The 19525-nt window shown below is 34.6% G+C and overlaps 1 protein-coding gene across 1 annotated transcript in view; it reads right to left on the reverse strand.

Moving 5' to 3' along the window:
- Positions 1–19525, reverse strand: part of AP3B1 (adaptor related protein complex 3 subunit beta 1) — a 219960-nt gene that overhangs the window by 65921 nt on the left and 134514 nt on the right. The window contains exons 18-21 of the mRNA XM_010975029.3: positions 17994–18102; positions 15136–15295; positions 11711–11858; positions 2651–2723 (exon numbers count right to left, since the gene is read on the reverse strand). Coding sequence (XP_010973331.2) covers positions 2651–2723; positions 11711–11858; positions 15136–15295; positions 17994–18102 — 490 coding nt within the window. The remainder of the gene's footprint in view (positions 1–2650; positions 2724–11710; positions 11859–15135; positions 15296–17993; positions 18103–19525) is intronic.

Here is a 19525-nt window from a genome sequence, read left to right on the forward strand (position 1 = left end):
CACTGTTTCAGGCATCTATGCCTCTGACTAGATTCTAGTCTCTGGAAGAGAATGATTAAATTCTATTTATCTATTCCAGCACCCAGCAAAGGACCTTGCACTCAGACAATCCACAAATATTTGCTAAATTGACAGGGGAAAAAAAAGTTTCAAGTATTGTTTGTTTTAGGATTTTGCTGTCATAAATAATGCTGTAATGAAATTTCTGTATATACCTTCACACATTTTATTAATTCAACAAATATTTATTGGGTACCCACTATCTGCCAAGTGTTCTTGTAGGTACTAGGAATAGCAGTGAGCAAGACAGACAATAAACAGGTAATAAAAATAATTAAGATAATTTCAGATAGTGAAAAGTGCCATGAAGACAATCAAGAGTGATTAGTGAAGGTGTGTAAGAGAAGGTGACTTTCGAGCTGAGATCTGAAAGGTAAGAAAAAGCCTGCCATCACAAGATGTGGAAGAATTCTCAGCACCAGAAATAGCAGAACAAAGGCCCCTGGCAGGAATGAGCCTGGTATATTTCAGAAATACAAAGGAACAGTACAGATAAGAGGTAGGCAGGGGTCAGATTATCTAAGGTCTTAGAAACCTAGGAATATGGACTTCAATCTAAGCGTAAAATTGAGCCATTAATTTTACAGATGGACCTGGAGATTGTCATTGTAAGTAAAGTAAGCCAGAAAGAGAAAGAAAAATACTATATGATATCATTTATATGTAAAATCTAAAAAAATGATACAAATGAACTTATTTACAAAACAGAAACAGACTTATAGTTACTAGGGGGGACAGAGGTGGGAAGGGATAAATTGGGAGTTTGAGATTTGCAGATACTATTATATATAAAATAGATAAACAACAAGCTTCTACTGTATATTCTACTGAATATAGGGAACTATATTCAATATCTTGTAGTAATCCAAAATGAAAAAGAATATGAAAAGGAATATATGTGTGTATACACATGAGTAAAACATTATGCTGTACATTAGAAATTGGCACATTGTAAACTGACTATATTTCAATAAAAAAAAATTAAAGAAGAAATGGGCAAAACTTGACTAGACATGCAAATGACCAACAAGTCCATGAAAAGATGCTCAATGTCATCAGACATCAGGGAAATTGAAATAAAAACCATAATGAGATACCACTTCCAACCCAATAGGATGCCCATAATAAAACAAATGAAAAATAACAAGTGTTAGTGAGGGTGGAGAAACTGAACCCTTGTGAGTTGCTAGTGGGAATGTGAAATGATTCAGCTGCTGTAGAAACAGTTTGGTAATTCCTCAAAAACCTAAACATAGAATTACCAAATGATTCAGCAATTCTATTCCTAGGTAAATAGCCAAAAGAATCAAAAACAAATACATGTACATGTATGTTCATAGCAGCACTATTCACAATAGTCAAAAGGTGGAAGCAACACAAATGTCCATTGATGAATTAAAAAAAAAAAAGCAAGCCATTAAATTGAAGAGTCTAAAACCAGGATGGAATAAGATCTGATTTGCTAGTGTATCCGTAGGATAAATTCCTTGGAAAGAATTGTTAGATCAAAAGGTGTGCAGAGTTTAAGTTTTGATAGATATTACTCAAATGACCTCAAAAAGCTGCACCTAGTTATACGCCTATGAGAAACACACGTAGGGTGCCTGTTTCTCCAAACCTTAACAGTATTGGATGCTGTTTTAAAAATCTTAGCCAAGAGGTGAAAAATGATGCAAACTGTAAAATCTTTGCCAACAGGTGAAAAATTATTCAAATACTGAGTAATACTTGAGAGAAATTTAAAACTATTTCTCTACAGTAAGAATTTGCCGTGACTATTGGAAACAGGCCAGATAAACAACATAAACAGAACAGCTCTATGACAGAGTAAGACAACCTAAAAACATAACTCACTTCTAAGCATGGAAAAACTCTACTGCAAAATGACAGTGGTTTAATATTCAGCAATCCACTTGTTACTCTTCCTCTAGTGAAAAATCGACTTACTAACAAAGCGACTTCTACTATTTCTTTCTCACCAGGCAGGAGAATTTAAAGGGAAATGAATATACATCTTCGCACACTGGGTGAATGTATTTGTAGGGTGAGTGTATTCGTAGGATTCTAAGTTCTCAGAAGTAGATTTGCTGGGACAAGGATTTTTTGCAGTAAAATACTGACAGGTAGAAGCCACACTGTTCTCCAAAAGGCGCATACTCATTTATGCTCCCACCACAAGTGTGGCAAGTGGAAGACGGTGGTGTCCTTTACATTTCCAATTACTTTCCTAACTCCCTGCTTCCCTAAGTTAGATGTCTCCATCCCCATAAACAACATTTAACAATGTGAAAGTTGTGAGATATGGATAATTATTCACTAAAGCAAGTATAAGTTACTGAAGCAAAAGATCTTAAAATGAATTTGCTGCACTTTTGTTTGACCAATTACATTTATTCAGGTGATACAAAACTGATATGCTGAATGGATGGGAAAAAATACTAACTGGACTGATTTTTAAAATCTTTGCTATTCATCTATAAATCTCTCATAACAGATGTTGATTTATTTTGAGACATATAAATGAAAGATACTATAAAAATAAAAACTATTACTACTAAGCATGGAAGAGAATGTACATTTCAATACTTACAATCATCCAGATCTAGAAGGGAAACATCTTTGGTAAGAGGATTTCTATCTTGCTTTGTTTTTTTTTCTTTCCCCTGTGAAACAAGAAATAATTCCTTTACTCAATGTTCTAGTTTAAAAAAAATCTATGAAGTAGTCTTTAACATTTCAAAACAAACATTCTTCCTTTGCTTAGTCTTCCAAGAAAAAAAAAATCAAATTAAGCTTCTCTATGGTTACGTGAAATGTTTTTTTGAATCAAAATTTTTATTTCAGTTAGCATACAGTATTTCTTCTCCACCATGCAAACTTTTATATTTAAATATTTTCTTATTTAGAGGTAATAAAGGATTTTCAGAAAAAATTTAACAGTAAGTAATGATTTTATAACCTGACAATTTTTGATAACATATAAATCTAATGTGGCTCTTCGGTAGGAAGTGTACGAACATTCTCAAAAATAATTTTTAAACAAGTTGATTTAGGAAAAAGAAATGCTCAAACAATACATGCTTAGCTCTGAAACTGTCAACAGACTTGTGACTGATTAGCCTTTCTGGATGTAGTTTATGACAGGCATTGTACTAGGTACTTTATGTTTCAACACTGGGTTGCGTTAGACTTCTTTTGCCAGAGCTATTCATTAAAACCTATAAATGACGGGGGAGGGTACAGCTAAAGCGGTAAAGTGCATACTTAGCACGCACGAGGCCCTGGGTTCAATCCCCAGTACCTCCGCTAAAGATAGATAAATAAATAAACCTAACTGCCTCCCCCTAACACCTCCCCCTCCAAAAACCTAGAAATGACATTTTTAGGCTCTTGCTCTTTAGGGTTGAAAAGAAATCACTTTCTTTTGTTTTTCCTTTGGGGAGAATAAGTATTTCAAATATATCTGCACATAATTAGGGCTTCCTCTACCTCAGATTTGCTTATTCAATCTACTATATTTTTGAAACATGGATGCCCGTGGACTAGATTCCTAAGCCTGAGATATTCACAGTTTGGTTAGAGATTCAGAAAAGATGTGTAATCTTAAAAAATAAATAAATAAATAAGGTGTAATACTGAGTAGTAGTATAAACAAAAACCAGCAAAGATGAGGACGTTAAATAGATGTATTTGGGTCACGGTTACTAACCTTTATAATCTATACATTTTTACATTAAACTTTCCCAAATAAAAGGCCAAAATTTAGTTTTTGCCAAAGTGTTTCTGTTCATTTATTCAATCACTCATTCATTCAATAGGTATGTATAGGATCTTTAACAGGTATCAGATTCTGTGTTAAGCAATGGAAGTAACACAGTCAAGACAAAGTCCCTGCCTTCAGATAACTTGTAACCTACCAGTGGAATTTGTATCTTCTTGTTAATGGGAATTACTACAGACATTTGTGAAGTATTCCTCTCACTACAGAAAGGTATCACTAAAACAAAAGGTACATTACCATTATTTAAAGTCTACATTGTGTTAGAGCTCTTGCAACAGTGCAATACATGAACAAGAGCAATGCACTAAGTAATATGTCAGGTAACGTTCTAGTGATTTTAAGCCTTGCTTGTTTTTTCCCTTATGCCGATACTCATAAAATATATTTTCAAGGATCATACAATAATATACATTAAAACACTAACTAAAAACATCAGTACTAGTCTTCTTCCTCAAAATAATTATTTCTGCCACTGAAAACTCCAAATCATCTAGATGGGTTTTAATTTTCATTAGTTATTTAAAAACAAAACAAATAATATTTGCCCCTCTCTCCATACCTGAAATAAATAACATTTTTTTAGGTCTGGGAAAAAATAAATAAATGTTAGTGTTTACTAAGATGAAATGTAAAAGCTGCAAGTAACAAAAACAGATTCCAAATGATTATGTCATCTCAACTAGAGTATCATTCCTGTGAAGAAAGAACATATAACAGAAAGAGGTTATCACCATGCAACTTATCAAAATGCTGTGCTGAGCACAATGGGTGTAGCTTCCTATAAGCTACAATGGTGCATGACTGTCTTTATGGAACTGTAACCTCCCCACCTGAAAAATTAGAAACCTAGCAAATCAAGACAAAGTTAAAGCTGGAGGCGAGTCTATATGCCTTATTTTCTACTTCACAGCTAAGAGTGTGTAACAGTATCTATTAAATACACATCAGGTCACGTACAACAAGGGACAGAGCTGCATGTGAAAAGTGGCATAATCTCTTATTAGAAGCCTAAAACAAAAAGCAAAAAGGCTCTCAAAAGGACAGAATTTCATTGACTTTCTGAGAACAACAAATAACCAGTGACTGAAATACAACATTAGCAACAGATAATGGTCATCTCTGCTGAACTGAAAAAGCCTTGCATACCGAATCAAAGCTATAAAAAGCCTCGTGATGTGTTTGGCATTCCTCTCTTATACTATACTTCATTTTTCATTTTAAAAAATCCATAGTAAGTTCAAAACATTTTCATACTTAAAGAATCTACTATAAAAATAAAAATCTGAATCCTAAACAAAGAAGTTAAGAGCCCTATTCCATCAAACATTTCTCCATTTGCAATTCATCTTGGTAATAGAGACAGAACCTAGGTAAATGCATATAGGACTTGAGGCAGGAGATTTTTCTTGCTCAATGCATAATTCATGTGCTCCGCCTGCAAAGTGTGTAAAATGAGAATTTCACACCGCAGCATGAGCCATGGAGCTGCAGAGAAAAGGCAGATGAAATCATATTTTACTGTGTGAATTTTATTTCTTACCCTCCCAATATTTATACAAAACCATCATTGACAAACCAAACACATTGACAGATCACCCACTGTTTCCATTGTGTTAGTACTTGAGAAGAGATCAGGCAGAAAGATAGACAATTTGTTTTTGTATATTTTTTTAAATAGAGGATTAGGTTTTTAACAGCTGAGTGACTGTATTAGACTTTTATAAGGACAACAGTAACCGATCTTAAAATCTCACTACAAAAATACCTGGTTATCAATTCATCATCCTCAAATCTCCATTTTGTTACTATGGTATTCGATTATACACCTCAACACATCAACGTTTTAAAAATAGAATACAAAGCCACAGGGCTAAAAAGCTGATTTCTATTTAATATATTTCATTTTAAATAATAAATAAAAGATCCTGGAAATACTTATTAAGCTAGAAATAATACAAACAAAAAATGTGATAATATATCTGTAAAGACTTTTTAAAAATCTATTACATATGTTCACTTTCATGCTGATTTTTTTAAAAAAAGCAAGTAGAAAAAAAGATCTGACACAACAAGCATTAAACATGCTTCCTAAGAGGAAACCGTCATAAAGAGGTTTCAAATTTAAAACTATAAAACAAGATAAACGGTATGGAAAGTTTGTTAAACCCATACTATGCTTTGATATCAACAAAAATTCAGGGCTTCTTTCTAGCCTCACAGGGCAGGATATCTGCATGAGATATTTTCCATTAGAATTACCAACCAGAGACAATTTAATGACTCTCTTGCCTTCAAGTCGTCTAACAAATTTGATTTAAAAAAATCTGAGGCTCATACTTACATTGTGCTTTAAAACAAAAGTACACTGGCAGTAAATTGAGACTTCGATACAAGTCAAAAAAGAAGTCTAAACTGTTAAACAAATCTTCTCTATTAGATTATACCCACTTCAATAAAAAAGCTTGCTTAATGGCATTCACTTTGATTTAAAGATCTCAATTGAAGTGAAATGATATTTCTGTTCTGGAGGATATAAAATATGAACTAAATTGGGAAAGACATAAATTGAAAGGGCAAGACTTGGAATTGTCAGAGTAAAAACCAGTATTCTATAACATTTGCAGAAGTTATGTAACTGCAACAGTCATAAATACCTGGAAAAACACAAGTAAAACTTGTTTCCTACTTCACAAATAGGGCAGAAAACTAATCAGAACATAATAGTTCCTTTCACTCTTATCCACGACCTATTCACACTACATCCCATATTTACTTTATACTCAAGAATCTTTCACATGGTAGATCTTTTATTGAGGCATATCTGGACACTAGTCACAAAATCAGTGACCGGTTCACAGAGCACGTAACAGATTTAATTAGTTTCTTTGTATCTCTCAAAAAGCGATTAGCAAGGTTTTGTGAGATCCCTACAACCTGTGATAAAGACCACTGACAGGAGCATCTCAAACATTGCTAGGTATATGCAGACTGCACAATTTTTCTCAAAGCTAGTATAGACATTAATCAGTTTTGATTCAAACATGAAAATGCTCTTTATATTAAATGTTATTAGGTGCAAGTATATTAAATACATTTTTTCCATTGATGGATTATTAGCCTTTATACAGTTTATGTAATCAAATGCTGTTAATATTCATAACAAAAATACATAAAACTATTCATAATTCTAATCATGACAAAATTTTATAATTTTAACCACAGATAATCTGAATGTTCAGCAGTTAGTGCACAAGCACTGAAGACATAATCAGAACTGGTGTATCACAGTTCAGGTGTGAGCAGTGGGACTGACAAAGTGATAGCAGAAATAACTACAGTATATACAACATGCTAACTTACTGGCTGGTGATAAAAGCATTGAAGCCTAGGTTCCATAAAGGAAAAAAAACACTGGTAACTTAAAAAAATATATTTTAAGTATTTCATTTATTAAATATTTTAACTATAAGCAGAATATAACTTAATTGTACCAGTTAAAAATAGGATAAAGTGACATAAATGTGAATCTCTTCTTGATGTAATGTGGCCTACATTAGTAATTTTTCTCTCCACTCTTTGGTGTAAAAAAAAAAGTTTCCTAAGCACTGTGTAAAGTATGTGAAAACACTAAAAATAGGGAACTATTAAAACTAATTTTCTTATAGAGTACTTAGGGCAAAATAATTATTTCATAAAAAGGATATGGATCAAATTAAAAATATTTATTATATCTATTTCAGAAAAGAACACCTACAAATAAAAATATGCTTGCCCACCAAAATAACTGCAACTGAAGAACAGGATAATTTTCTTTGGTCATCACTGATAATATGTGACTTCAAATGAGGACACACAAATGTGACACCAGAATGTACCACTACAGTTCTGTGTCTCACGGCTATGATGGAGTGTGGTGTTGAACGACAAACACTTGGGAACATAAACAATTCAACAGCGGTTCTCTTGACTGTCTCTACACCACTCACATGAGTGACACTCTCTGGTCAGTAATACTTTTCACTCCATGCAGTCAGTTTCAACCAGAAGTCCTCAGCTTATATTTTCTATAATAAGAGAAATGATGCAAAAGGAAGAACAAAGGCACAGAAACAGAAAAGCACACAGCATGCTACGAGAACCACAGCAGTCCACTGGGATTGAACACAAATGGTTAGGTTAAGACTGTAAAGCTGGGTTTGGACATGCCAGCCTGAGGAGCTGACTGAACTCAAACGACAATGGGGCAACATTACAGGTAACACTGACATCAGTCCGGGAGCTGTATAGAAGGACTGGCATTGGGGAAGTGTACGAGGATGACCAAAGGCAATGGTCTACGAGCGAGATAATGAAGAGCTGACCTATAATGGTGGTTGGAAAAGAAGAAAAAGATATGAGAAATAAGACACAAATCTCTAGGACGTGGCAACTGTGTAAACACACAGGATAAAGGGAGGAGTCAAAGACAATTATGGGGCTACATATCTGGGAGCACAGAAAGAATGCTGGTACCAAATGGGAGATCATGTCTTCTGGCTATATTAGGTTTGGAAAATCAGTAGCTCCTTAGAGGTCTAAGAATTTGGTTTGAATTTGGAAAGAAAGGTTAGAGTTGTAGGGATTTAGTTAGAGATAGAATCATGGAAGTAACTCACATAAATGTTTTAGCTGAAGCTATAAGAGTTAATGAGTGAGTCTCACAACAGGAAAATGTAGAGGGAAAAAAGGACTAAAAATAAATTCATTCACATCAATTAATAGTTTTGAAAAAATGTGTATACTAAGCACTAACTTTGGGGCAACGTTCACACCTGGGTGTCAGAAGGGGGTAAAAAGTGAGGCAATCAAAAGATTAAAGGGTCAAAGAAGTCAGAAGAAAAACGATGCAGAGAGTTTCAAGTAGTAGGGGAGAGTTGTACAGATAGAAAAAGAGAAGGCCACCGGTTTTGGAGAAAAATCATGGCTAATTTTTCAGACAGCAATATCTGCAGGAAGTGATAGGAATAAAAACCAAATTAAAAGAGACTAAGAAATAATTGGATTAAGAGGTTGGGTGGAGGATATCTAGATTATTTTTCTAAACTCTCACTCTCACACATCCTGTCTCTCTCTTCCACTCCCTTCTTCTCTTTAAATGCTAGGGAAGACTTGACTGTTCTGGTTGGCGGAGGAGGAATTAGGGAAAAAGAGACTGAAGATGCAGAGGGAGGTGATTATCAACAAAAGAAGGTCAAAAGGAAAGAATCTCAGCTAAGTGGATAGGGATCGCTTATTCAGAGCTACATTCGGGAAAAAGGAGGAGGGTAAATAGAGACTGTGTGCTAGAGAGCAGAGAGGCAGGAGATGCTCAGAGTGAAAGGCAGCTCAGTCTTGTGCAGAAAGCGGATGAGACCATGGGCTGCAGGTAAGGGATTACACCTGAATGTTAATTCCTAACTTGAATGGTACAAAGAGAGTTGGAAAACAGGAGACATAAGAGTTACAAAAAGAAAAAAAAAAAAAAGTTCCGTTCCTTTTAGCACGGGTGTTCGGTAACTCTAACACTGTTGGTCTCTCAGGAAATCAATGTTCAAGTTAAAAAATGTTAACCCTGCTGTTTTATGTTTTTACAGTGCTTTACATTGATCTTTCACATTTGATTTTTTTTATAATAGTACTTGAAAGAAGCAGAATCAGTATTAGCATTCCTACTTTATAGATGAGGAAACTGGAGCATGAAGATATTATCTTCCAATCAGGAGAACACTATACTTATCTCACAGGACCACCATAAAACGAACTATTTTCAAAGCCATATATTCAAGGCAGCCACAAGGTCCCATTTTCATGCTCAATATTCCCAAAATACATTGTCCAAATGAAAGTAAAGGAAGAGAAAAAGTATAGATGTAGTTGGGCTCCAGATTTCAGGCATATGAATTTTCAGCACTAACATACTGTCATGCAAAATTAAGGTAAAGCACCCACCATCTGCCTTCATTATTCATAATTTAGAGCAGAAGCCACAAAACTTGGTGCAAGGAGGACTTTTCTATAATTACAGAGTTGCTTATTATTAGGAAACTGGTACTCTCGTAATTGCATGGTATACTTCAAATCACTCAGAAAGAAATAGAAAAAAAAATTATGGTGGCTCCAAGGTGAACAGTATTCCAAATGATGAGTTAAAACAATCCTAAGTGCCTGTTACAGATAAGAAAGGCATTATAATACAGAGAAAATAAGTTATATAAGCAAAACAGACGTAAAATTATCAACAATGTGAGTAAAACCTGAATTTCTCAAGAGTCAATACTTTGAAATTTTGCACTGATACTCTACAGTAAAATATTTTCAACTATCTAATCTGATCATTGAAAATTACAAAGAAAAAAACAAATTGCATCTCTGACCTAGGGTACCTCTGTGGCCTTCTGCTGCATCTTAAAGCCCTGCTTCTAATACTATATAGGCACTAAAGTCTACAATTTTCAACTTGTACAAAACTTCATTAGAACAACTCACTTTAATTTCGCCCACTCAACATTCCTTAATTTCTTGTTAAGTCATTTTTAAAAAACACTGATTGCTTATTCTGGGTTGTACTTACTCTCAATTTCTAAAGCTCCTTTATTTTAAATAATATCTTAAGCTTTTCTGTAATGTGCTATAAGTAGGAAACAAGAGAATATCAAATTCACTATGTGATCAAGTTTTTATAAGACGCCAGATTAATAATCCTAAAAATCTCTAAGATTATATGTGGTTTTTTTGAAAAATAAAAATCTTAGATTATATACTATATATAGACACAAGTTTTAAATATAAATTCAAGTTGAAATAGGCTTTACTACAAGCAAGAATATTTGAAACAAGGTAAGACAAATACTAGCCAATTTTTAAATATGCCTATTCTTTTTTAAAAAATATACTTATTCTTTAACAATAAATCTTGGGATGGGGAGGGCAATTATTACTTTGATGAATTTATTTTCATACTTGTCTACTCAAATGACTTATTGAAGAAATTCATGTTACTAGAACAAATAAAAACAGTAGGTTAAAAAGAAATTGAATTCAGTAAAAGGTAAAGTGTCACCATATTTTCAACATATGGAATAATACATTTATTTATTAAAAACTACTGCATTTGAAACCTAGCATCACCATGATCCATTTGCAGGAAGGGAATAACAATTAAAGATCAGGAAGATATGTAGTAGGTCTGAATCTTGTATTAGTAACTACATTTTTCCAATTCATGGCTTTATTTTTTGCTGCTAAGTAGACAAGTTTCAGTGTTACAAATGTTGTATCAAAAAGCATTATCATTCTATTACATGAGTGTTTCTTGCATTTGTTTTTAAATATATGGCTATTGCATTTTATTAACTATTAAATAATATACTCTTTAACCCTTTAAAAATACTTTTATCCAAATGCCTAATGTTTTTTAAAAAGCGTATTAGTCTCAATTTCTTAGGATGCATGTGCACTTACTTTCCTTTGCTTAATACTATTTCTGTGACTTCTCTTTAATTTCTCTTTGGCAAAAGCCTCCCTTGTCACATCCTAGCCAAGAACAAAAAAAGCCATACTCATGACACTGAAGTCTCTAATTCTGGTTGGAAACGGTGAGGCTAAAAGCAGTTCCTAATTTTTCTGCAGAGCTGAGTTATAAAGGAAGCTATAATCTAAAAAAACAAAATAAAATCACAGGTGTAAATGCATGAAGATAGTGTTTATTTTACTTGTCAGTGACAATGTTAAATTCCTTTCCTGGTTTCTTTATTTTCAACAAAACACAAATCTTCAGAAATACTTTTTCTTAATTGGGAGAAGGCTATAAGACTATTTACTTTCAGCTATAACAAATGTGTTATCTCTTACCTTAGTAACTTTTCTGGATTCAGATTCACTTTCAGACTCTGATTCTGATTCAGAATCTGAAGAGCTGTCTTCTACTGAACTAGATTCAGCACTGGAAGTATCTGAACTTTTAGAGTTTTCATTTTCCTTATCCACATCTTCAGAATCACTACACAGAATAATAAATTTTGAAATATGAAATCGTTACATAAATAATAAATTTTGAAATATTAAATCCTTATATAATCCTTATATAAATAATACAAATATTAACCCTTTTGAAATACTAATCCTTGTATATATAAATATTACATCCTAATATTAATCCTTATATAAAGTTTAAGCAGTCTGAAAAATCAAATGACAAGTGTTGCCATTTGTCTGTTTTGCCTGAGTCAGTCTTTATTAGAGCAGTATTTTTCACTGAGAATCATTTCTCCCTAGTATATAAAAAGACAATAAAAATAGCTTTAAAATTCTATAACATATTAATAAAATAATAAAGGCAGTATTATCTGTAACCAAATAAGTAAGAATCCATTCAAAATCAAGTATACCACATCACACAGACTTCAAATGCAAAAGGTCATAAAGTAACACTAAATGGTCACATAAGTAGAAAATAATTGATAATTAAATGTTTGATTTACCAGGAATACAGATTAGGTGCTACCATTAACAACTTCAAAGATACTTAGGCTGATTTTAAAGTGCTGTCTCAAAAATACTAAGTGTTCGTTAATAAATTTAAATATTTATACATCCACTTTTGCTAAAATAGACATCCACTGTATGGATTTTTATATCCAAGAAAATTATTTACATATGTTCCCAAATGTCACCCTTAAACATATTATATGAAAAAATGTTAACCAGTTCAAGAGAGAATTCTTCTAATGTACTAAGTCCTACTAAAAAATGTAAGATAATCAAATATAAGCTTCTGAAACAGCAAATGATTGAACCTAAGTGCTGATGCTCTTCATTAATTTGTTCACTCACTCTTTCATTTAATAAATATTTGCCGCTTGCCCACCATGTGTTGGCACTATGTTAAGTGCTAAGAATAACAATGGTTAGTAAGATACAGGTGATCTCCTTGTATGTCCCTTACAGAGTCTACAAGTCCACTGGAGGATATAGAGAAGTAAGCTGGCAGTGACAAAGTATGGAAAGCAATAAATAATAAAGTATACTGTGTCATGAGAACATTTGAAGGAAACTTGACCAAGATTGGGATTGCATCTAGAGGAAGAGACACATAAGTTGAGAAAGAGGAATAAAGCAGGCAGAAGGGAGGGAAGGTGGCTCTCAAAGGAGAAGAGATGACATGTAAGACAGCCAAAAGGTCTTCTCTCAGGGGATGAGAGATGCCTTGTGGTCTTTTTTATTTTCTCAAGTCTAGGTGTGTGTGTGTGTGTGTGTGTGTGTGTGTGTGTGTGTGTGTGTGTGTGTGTGTGTGTGTGTGTGTGTGTGTGTGTGTGTGTGTGTGTGTGTGTGTGTGTGTGTGTGTGTGTGTGTGTGTGTGTGTGTGTGTGTGTTGTTATCCTATAATATTGAGGGAAGTAGAGCAACTTGCTCAAGGGCTCAAGGACGCATAACCAGGAGGGGCAGAAATGGAATTAGAACTCAAGTCTGTCTTATTCTAAAGACTCTATTTTCTCCACTACCTTATACTACCTCCCTTCAAATGAAAATAATTTGGAGTATAAAACTCAAATTTAGTCATAAATAGCTATGATTATCAGAAGATGGTTTTGAAGATACTTAAAGCTACTTAGTCTTAAAAAAATTATCATATAGTTATACCAGCAAAGTTTAAAAACAATTCTAAGAGACAGGCAGAAAAACACAGAGGGGGAGAGAGTGGTGAGGCAAGGGAAGAATCGATATTTCCTTGAACTGATTTTTGTGGAGGAAATATGATTGCTGTTTATTAAAAATGGAGTCATGGCAACATCTCAGAGCGCATGCAATTTTATCTGATGACTAAAAAGTATGTTGTTTTTCTTCTAGCAAAGAATGGCAATTTATTATCCCCCACTTAGTGGTTAGAACATGTACTTAAAAATATAAGGTTCAGAATGTATCTGAGATTCCCTGTGGTATAATAAACAATTCTTTTAAATTCAAACATGAGCAAAAAGAGAAGACCGTTTCTGAAGACAGAAAATAATGAAACTAACATAATACATGATTATAGTTCCTAGCATATCGACTTTTGCTATCGGAAGAGATACTTAGTGCATTGGACAGAACTTGCCCTTCCTAAGAAATAAGACACTTTTTGTGAATTATGTCATTACAGATACTCTAATACTACATTAGAAGCACAGACCTTCTCTCGAAGAAAAGGCCGTATTACAAACCAGGTAACTCGCTTGCTGCAACAAGTGAATGATTCTGATATATTTCACTTCTAGCTTTTAAGATAAGATTTTAAAGTTAAAAGTGTTATTTTGTTATGCATCACTCAATTTTGATGGGTAATTATTGTTTACCTTACTGCTTAGAGTTTCAGGTGTTAATCTAATGAAAAGAATTTACTGGTAACTAGCTTTTTAACTTTGCAATGATGAAAAGCCTGTATTAATTTAACCTACAGATTTCATTTGTTCTGAACAGGAAAAACAATATAAATCACTTTTAAAATCATTAAATCCTGACTTAAATTAATAAAGTCATAATTAGGGCATTATGCTGTGTTTGTTATGGAAGTGGCAGGGCGAGCTGCTTTAATTACTGTCTGTAATAAAAGGAGCAGAGAGCGTACTGCGCCCCAATCAGCGCTGTCAGCCACGACAGAGCTGGGCTGCAAGCTCATCTAGTGAGCGGGCAGCAGGCTCCCGGGGAAAGCGCCTCGCGCGTCTGCAGAGGCCACTCACCGACAGCGCTGGGGAAAGAGACTCAGCCGATCCAGGGGATTAGCCCCAATTACTCAAAATTTTAACGACACTTTAATACCTGATAACGTTGTTGATAATGGGAGATTTTAAAAAGCGCTAACGCTTAAGTATCTTATGACCGTCTCCCTTCACAGCCCCTGACTCTAATATTTGGCTCATAATCTTTTTAATATAACATTATTTAGAAAAATCAATTGTCTTAGTTACATAATGGCAAAGTGTTGAAGGATTTAATTTCAGCCCTCAGCAAAACGGCTGCCAGAGGTAATTAAGTGTTTCATATCTACTGCTTGATCACTTAACTCAGCCTTCCAAGGTTACACCAATTTTCAAAGTGTAACCCCAAGATTTGTTCAAGTTCAAAATGAAAACTGAGCATTACAAGTAGTAGAATAAGGTGAATTAGTATTTTAAATTAATATTGTAAGATTTAAAATCTGCCAAAAAAAACATACACTTATTTTCTCACTCAATGTTAGCCTGGGGGAAAATACCACAGAATATTTTTTTAAGGAAATTCTGACAAAATCATTCATTCACCCTTTTCCTTTGGTTTTGGACTTCTTCTTGGCTGCTCTTTTGTTGTCTGCTTCTGACTCACTTCCACTGTCACTCTCATCCTCACTGGAGTCCTCACTGGAGTCCTCACTGCTGTCTCCTTCCCCGTCCTGTTCTCCACTTCCATGTCCAGATTTATTCTCTGAAAAAAACAACCGGATGCTCTTTGATTTACAACCATTTAATTGTACCTAAGGCCACAAGTCAAGATTCATCACAAATGAAATCAGATGCTGAATTTTAGTTTATGGGACCCCACTTGTTCAACATTTAGTGGACCTCAATTGTTCAATATTTCCTATTTCGGCCCTCCGGTCATTCAGACATCTGGCCTGCTGCGCCAGGCTGGGCTTGGAGGGACTTCAACAGGCAGAGAAGGCAGTCTGGTAACAAGCAGGGAAAGGCAAAGAAAAGCTCAACCAAGTAAACCCAATGTGAGAGTACCTCACTTTTCAAACTCAAATATTTTAACTATGGTAAAAACTGTTTTTAAAGAATGATTATGAAGATGATATAGGGATAAAAAATAATTTGTAATACCTCTACTTATAATGGGAAACTTTCTTTAGAGAAAGAAGTAATGGTTTAATCTTAGGAACAAATTTTGAGAGGGAAACGAGCCATTCAAATCATCTTAAAAAATTTCTAAATTCAAAGGCAATAAAACAAAATCAATAAAAAGTTGTTACTTATTTTAGCTAGTACAGAAGTTTTCCATAGGCAAAAGAAATGATAAAGCTATACTGAAGAGCTACATGTTTAAATGTTTTATGTATAAATCATGATATATTAGGGCTCTTTGCAGAAGTGATGCATATAGTATATTTATGTGTATTTTAAACATGAAGCTTAATTTTTCACTAGTTGAAATGATTATAAGTGCAGAGCTGTATCTTAGGTAAGAGGACAAACTGTTGGCCCTGCCTGTGATCCAGCTGATGAAGTGTCCTCAGAAAATACCCTCAAGTTAAAATATTATTGTAAAAGATAAAAGCATCTACTTTATGAGGATTAATTTATGTATCACACATCGAAAAGCTAGGAGTGCCTATATGCTTTTGCAATAGTTTACAGTGGTGAAAGGCATAGGTTCTCAAGCTGGAATGTCCAAGTTCGAATCCTGGCCCCGCCACCCACCAGCTGTAAGACCGAGCAAGGTATTCAACCTCTCTGGGTCCCAGTTTCCTTTTCAGCAAAGGAGGGTATTAGCTACTTTCCAGAGCTGTTGTGAAGATTAAATGGTCTGAAACATATAAAGGTGATGAGGACACAATGGTCTGCCACATGGCGAGGCACTCAGCAGCAGCAGCTTTCACAGAGAGCAAAATATATTTTACCCAAATTTATAAAGACATATCTGCTGAATAAAGATATTCTGAATTGTTGTGATATCAAAGTTAAACGCACATACATATTAACTTAGATAACTGGCTTACACTATAAATAATAAAGGTACATTTCAGCATCTAAGTTACTTTCTCATGTTATTACACAGGAGTTCAATATGAATCCAGTTCACTTCAGGCACCATCATTTAAATTTTTATGTTAGGAAAATTCTTGAGGAAATCTGTTTATCCTCAAAAAGACTTGCTGATGGGAAAAAATCTAGTAACGTCTAATGAGAAAAGTTGCCTTTTCCCTCTGTTAGCTAGAATGGAACTGTCACACGACTCACTACTGTATGTATCCAGATAAACTTATGAAAAGCCCTAATGTTAATGGAATATTTCAAATATGTACTGAAAATGGTAAGCCCCTAATCACACATGAGCTTGTGAATAAGTGAGATGGAGACCAGTATGTACACGATGCACTCGTAGCTATATCACATGTCTTCCTCAATGGTCTCTATCATTCTTGAAATTCTCTTCTTTGTGAAGTAATTTTCTCCATTTCTCAAGCTTGTTACTTTAGAAGGTAAAGCACCATAGCTTGATTTATCAGATATTTAATACATAGATTTTGATAGGGAAATAAAGGGGGAAAAAAAATGAATGCATTACTTCTATGTAAGGTAAGGGATGATGAAATAATAGTGAGGGGCCCTGGCTTCCCAAGGAACAAAGGTTTCAGAATAAAGAGTTGCCATTTGGTCTTGGATCAGATAAGTCTATTAGGTTAATTCTTAATAGGTGTGTTAGAAAGTAACTCCAAAATATTTTTTATTATGCAAATCACTCAGACTTTTAATACTGAAGGGATTTATAAAAAACCATGTAACTTTACCCCATATTAGAAACAAAGAAAGGTAAGTGCATTTATTCAATTTGCTAAAACCCAGGAATTCTAAGTCCTTCCTATTTAGTATTCTTTTCATTGCATACAGTTGCCCTCAATCTTTTTAGCTCTTTGTTTCTTTACAATACACAAGTGATTTATTAATTCTAGCTTTACCTCTATATAAGTTCATGTACAAGTTGAAGAGTATAAAATGGATTAGAAAGAGACTACTCGAGGTTTAAAATAAACTACATTTTTACAAAAGAAAGTTACTTTTAAAGGCCCACATTAAAGGCTTATTAAATGTAAAATTATGTTTTTCAATACGCTAATGAATGTGACAGGCAGTGTGGGCTCAAGTTCAGGAAAGCATGAGTTTCTGTTTCAACTCTTAACATTTATTAGTTTATGTGTCCATGAGGCAACATCAAATAAAAAGAGGTTAGAGATTGTTTTGAAAACTACACAGGGATATGTAAATGAAAGGAATTATTGTAATAGTATAAACTATATTTAAACCTGCTTGTTGAATATTATGTTCTAGGCCTTGCTGTTTTACAGGAGGCATAGCACGCAGGACATAGTGAACAATGTTTTTCAATGAGTTATAAACCCTACCACTGTCACTGCTGCTCTCAGAAGAGTCCTCTTCCTCCTCAGATTCAGAATAAAATTTCTTATCAGGATTCTCTTTCTTTGCTTTTCCTGCTGGGGTCCATTCTTTTGCCTGTTTAAAAAAAATGTAAATTCAATATCAATGAATTCTCATTAAGGGATTCAGTCCTCAGGCAAACTTAACCATTCGAATACTCTGTGAACCCAGAAGAAAGTTTAAGGCCTCAACAGAGGAGGCAGCTGTTAGAAGCCCTGGCATTAAGGCTGATTCCCCTTTACCACTAAAGAGAGGAACACAAACTCTCACTCAGAGACTATTGTGTTAAACCAACAACTTTATTTTACATATGATTTAAAACACTTTTGTATTTGTTGGTCTACAGAAGATTTAAACTAAGGTAGGACAGCCTAGGAGAGATGAGGGCAGTTAGAGGCAGACACAATAAGAGCAGTAAGAAATGCAAGTTGACAGCTTGATAATGAGGGAGAAGGAAAAAAAAAATTTAGTGTAGGTGATAAATAGTCCTTATCATCTCAACAGCATAAACTCTGGGGTAATCCTGTCACTGACTTCTCTCTTTCTCTCATACCCTAATCATCTAATCCATCAAGAAAGCCTTCAGCCACCTTGGTCCTGTACCACCTCGGCCAGCTCTCTCCTGGATTACGGCAGCAGTCTCCAACTGGTTACCCTGGGTCTAGTCCCACCTCCCACCCCCCAGCTCCAGGTTGGCTCAACACAGCAGTCAGAATGATTTTATTAAAACCCAGTTCCAATCAAGCTCTTCTTTGGTTTGAAACCCTACCAAAGGCTCCTTTTTTCACTCAGAAAAAAAGAAGTCTTTACAACAGTCTGCTCGGCCCTCCCTGGCCTCCTCTTGCCTCTGTGTCCTGCTGCTGCTCTCCCTCCTGCCCGCTCTGCTCCAGCCGCTCCTTACAGATTCTTCAAATACCCCAGGTATGCTCTCTCTCCCCTTTAGGCCTCTCCCCAAAGCTGCTCCAGTTTCCAACACCCTCCCCCAGATGACTGCATGGCTCATTCCCTCACTCCCCGCAAGTCTCTGCTCAAATGTCACCTCAGGGAGGACCACTCTATTTAAAATTCCAACCTCCCAGGACTGGCACTTCTGATCTTACTCTGCTCTAATCCTGTTTTGTTTCTGTCACAGCACTTATTATTCTCTAACACACATACATAAATTTATAAATTTATTTTTACTGTCAGTCTATCCCTGCTGGAACATCAGCTTGTGGAGAGCAGAGGTGTTTGAATATTTTGCACACCGATATATCTTAAGTGTGTCTGGCACAATAAGTATCAGTTGTGTGACAGCCCCTTAAAAACTTTAACACAGTGTATTAAAGTAAAATAAAATAATTTCCATAAGTGTGACCCTGATTCGTTAAGAAAAATTAAATCATGGTTCATACACTCTCTTTTAAAGGTCAGGGAAATGTATATTTTTTAAAAGGTCAAGAATGGTTAAGACTTACTTATTTATCACACTTTTGAGTTTCTAGTATGTGCCAGTTGG

The sequence above is a fragment of the Camelus dromedarius genome, chromosome 3 (assembly GCF_036321535.1).
Source record: "Camelus dromedarius isolate mCamDro1 chromosome 3, mCamDro1.pat, whole genome shotgun sequence".
Classification (NCBI taxonomy): Eukaryota; Metazoa; Chordata; class Mammalia; order Artiodactyla; family Camelidae; genus Camelus; species Camelus dromedarius.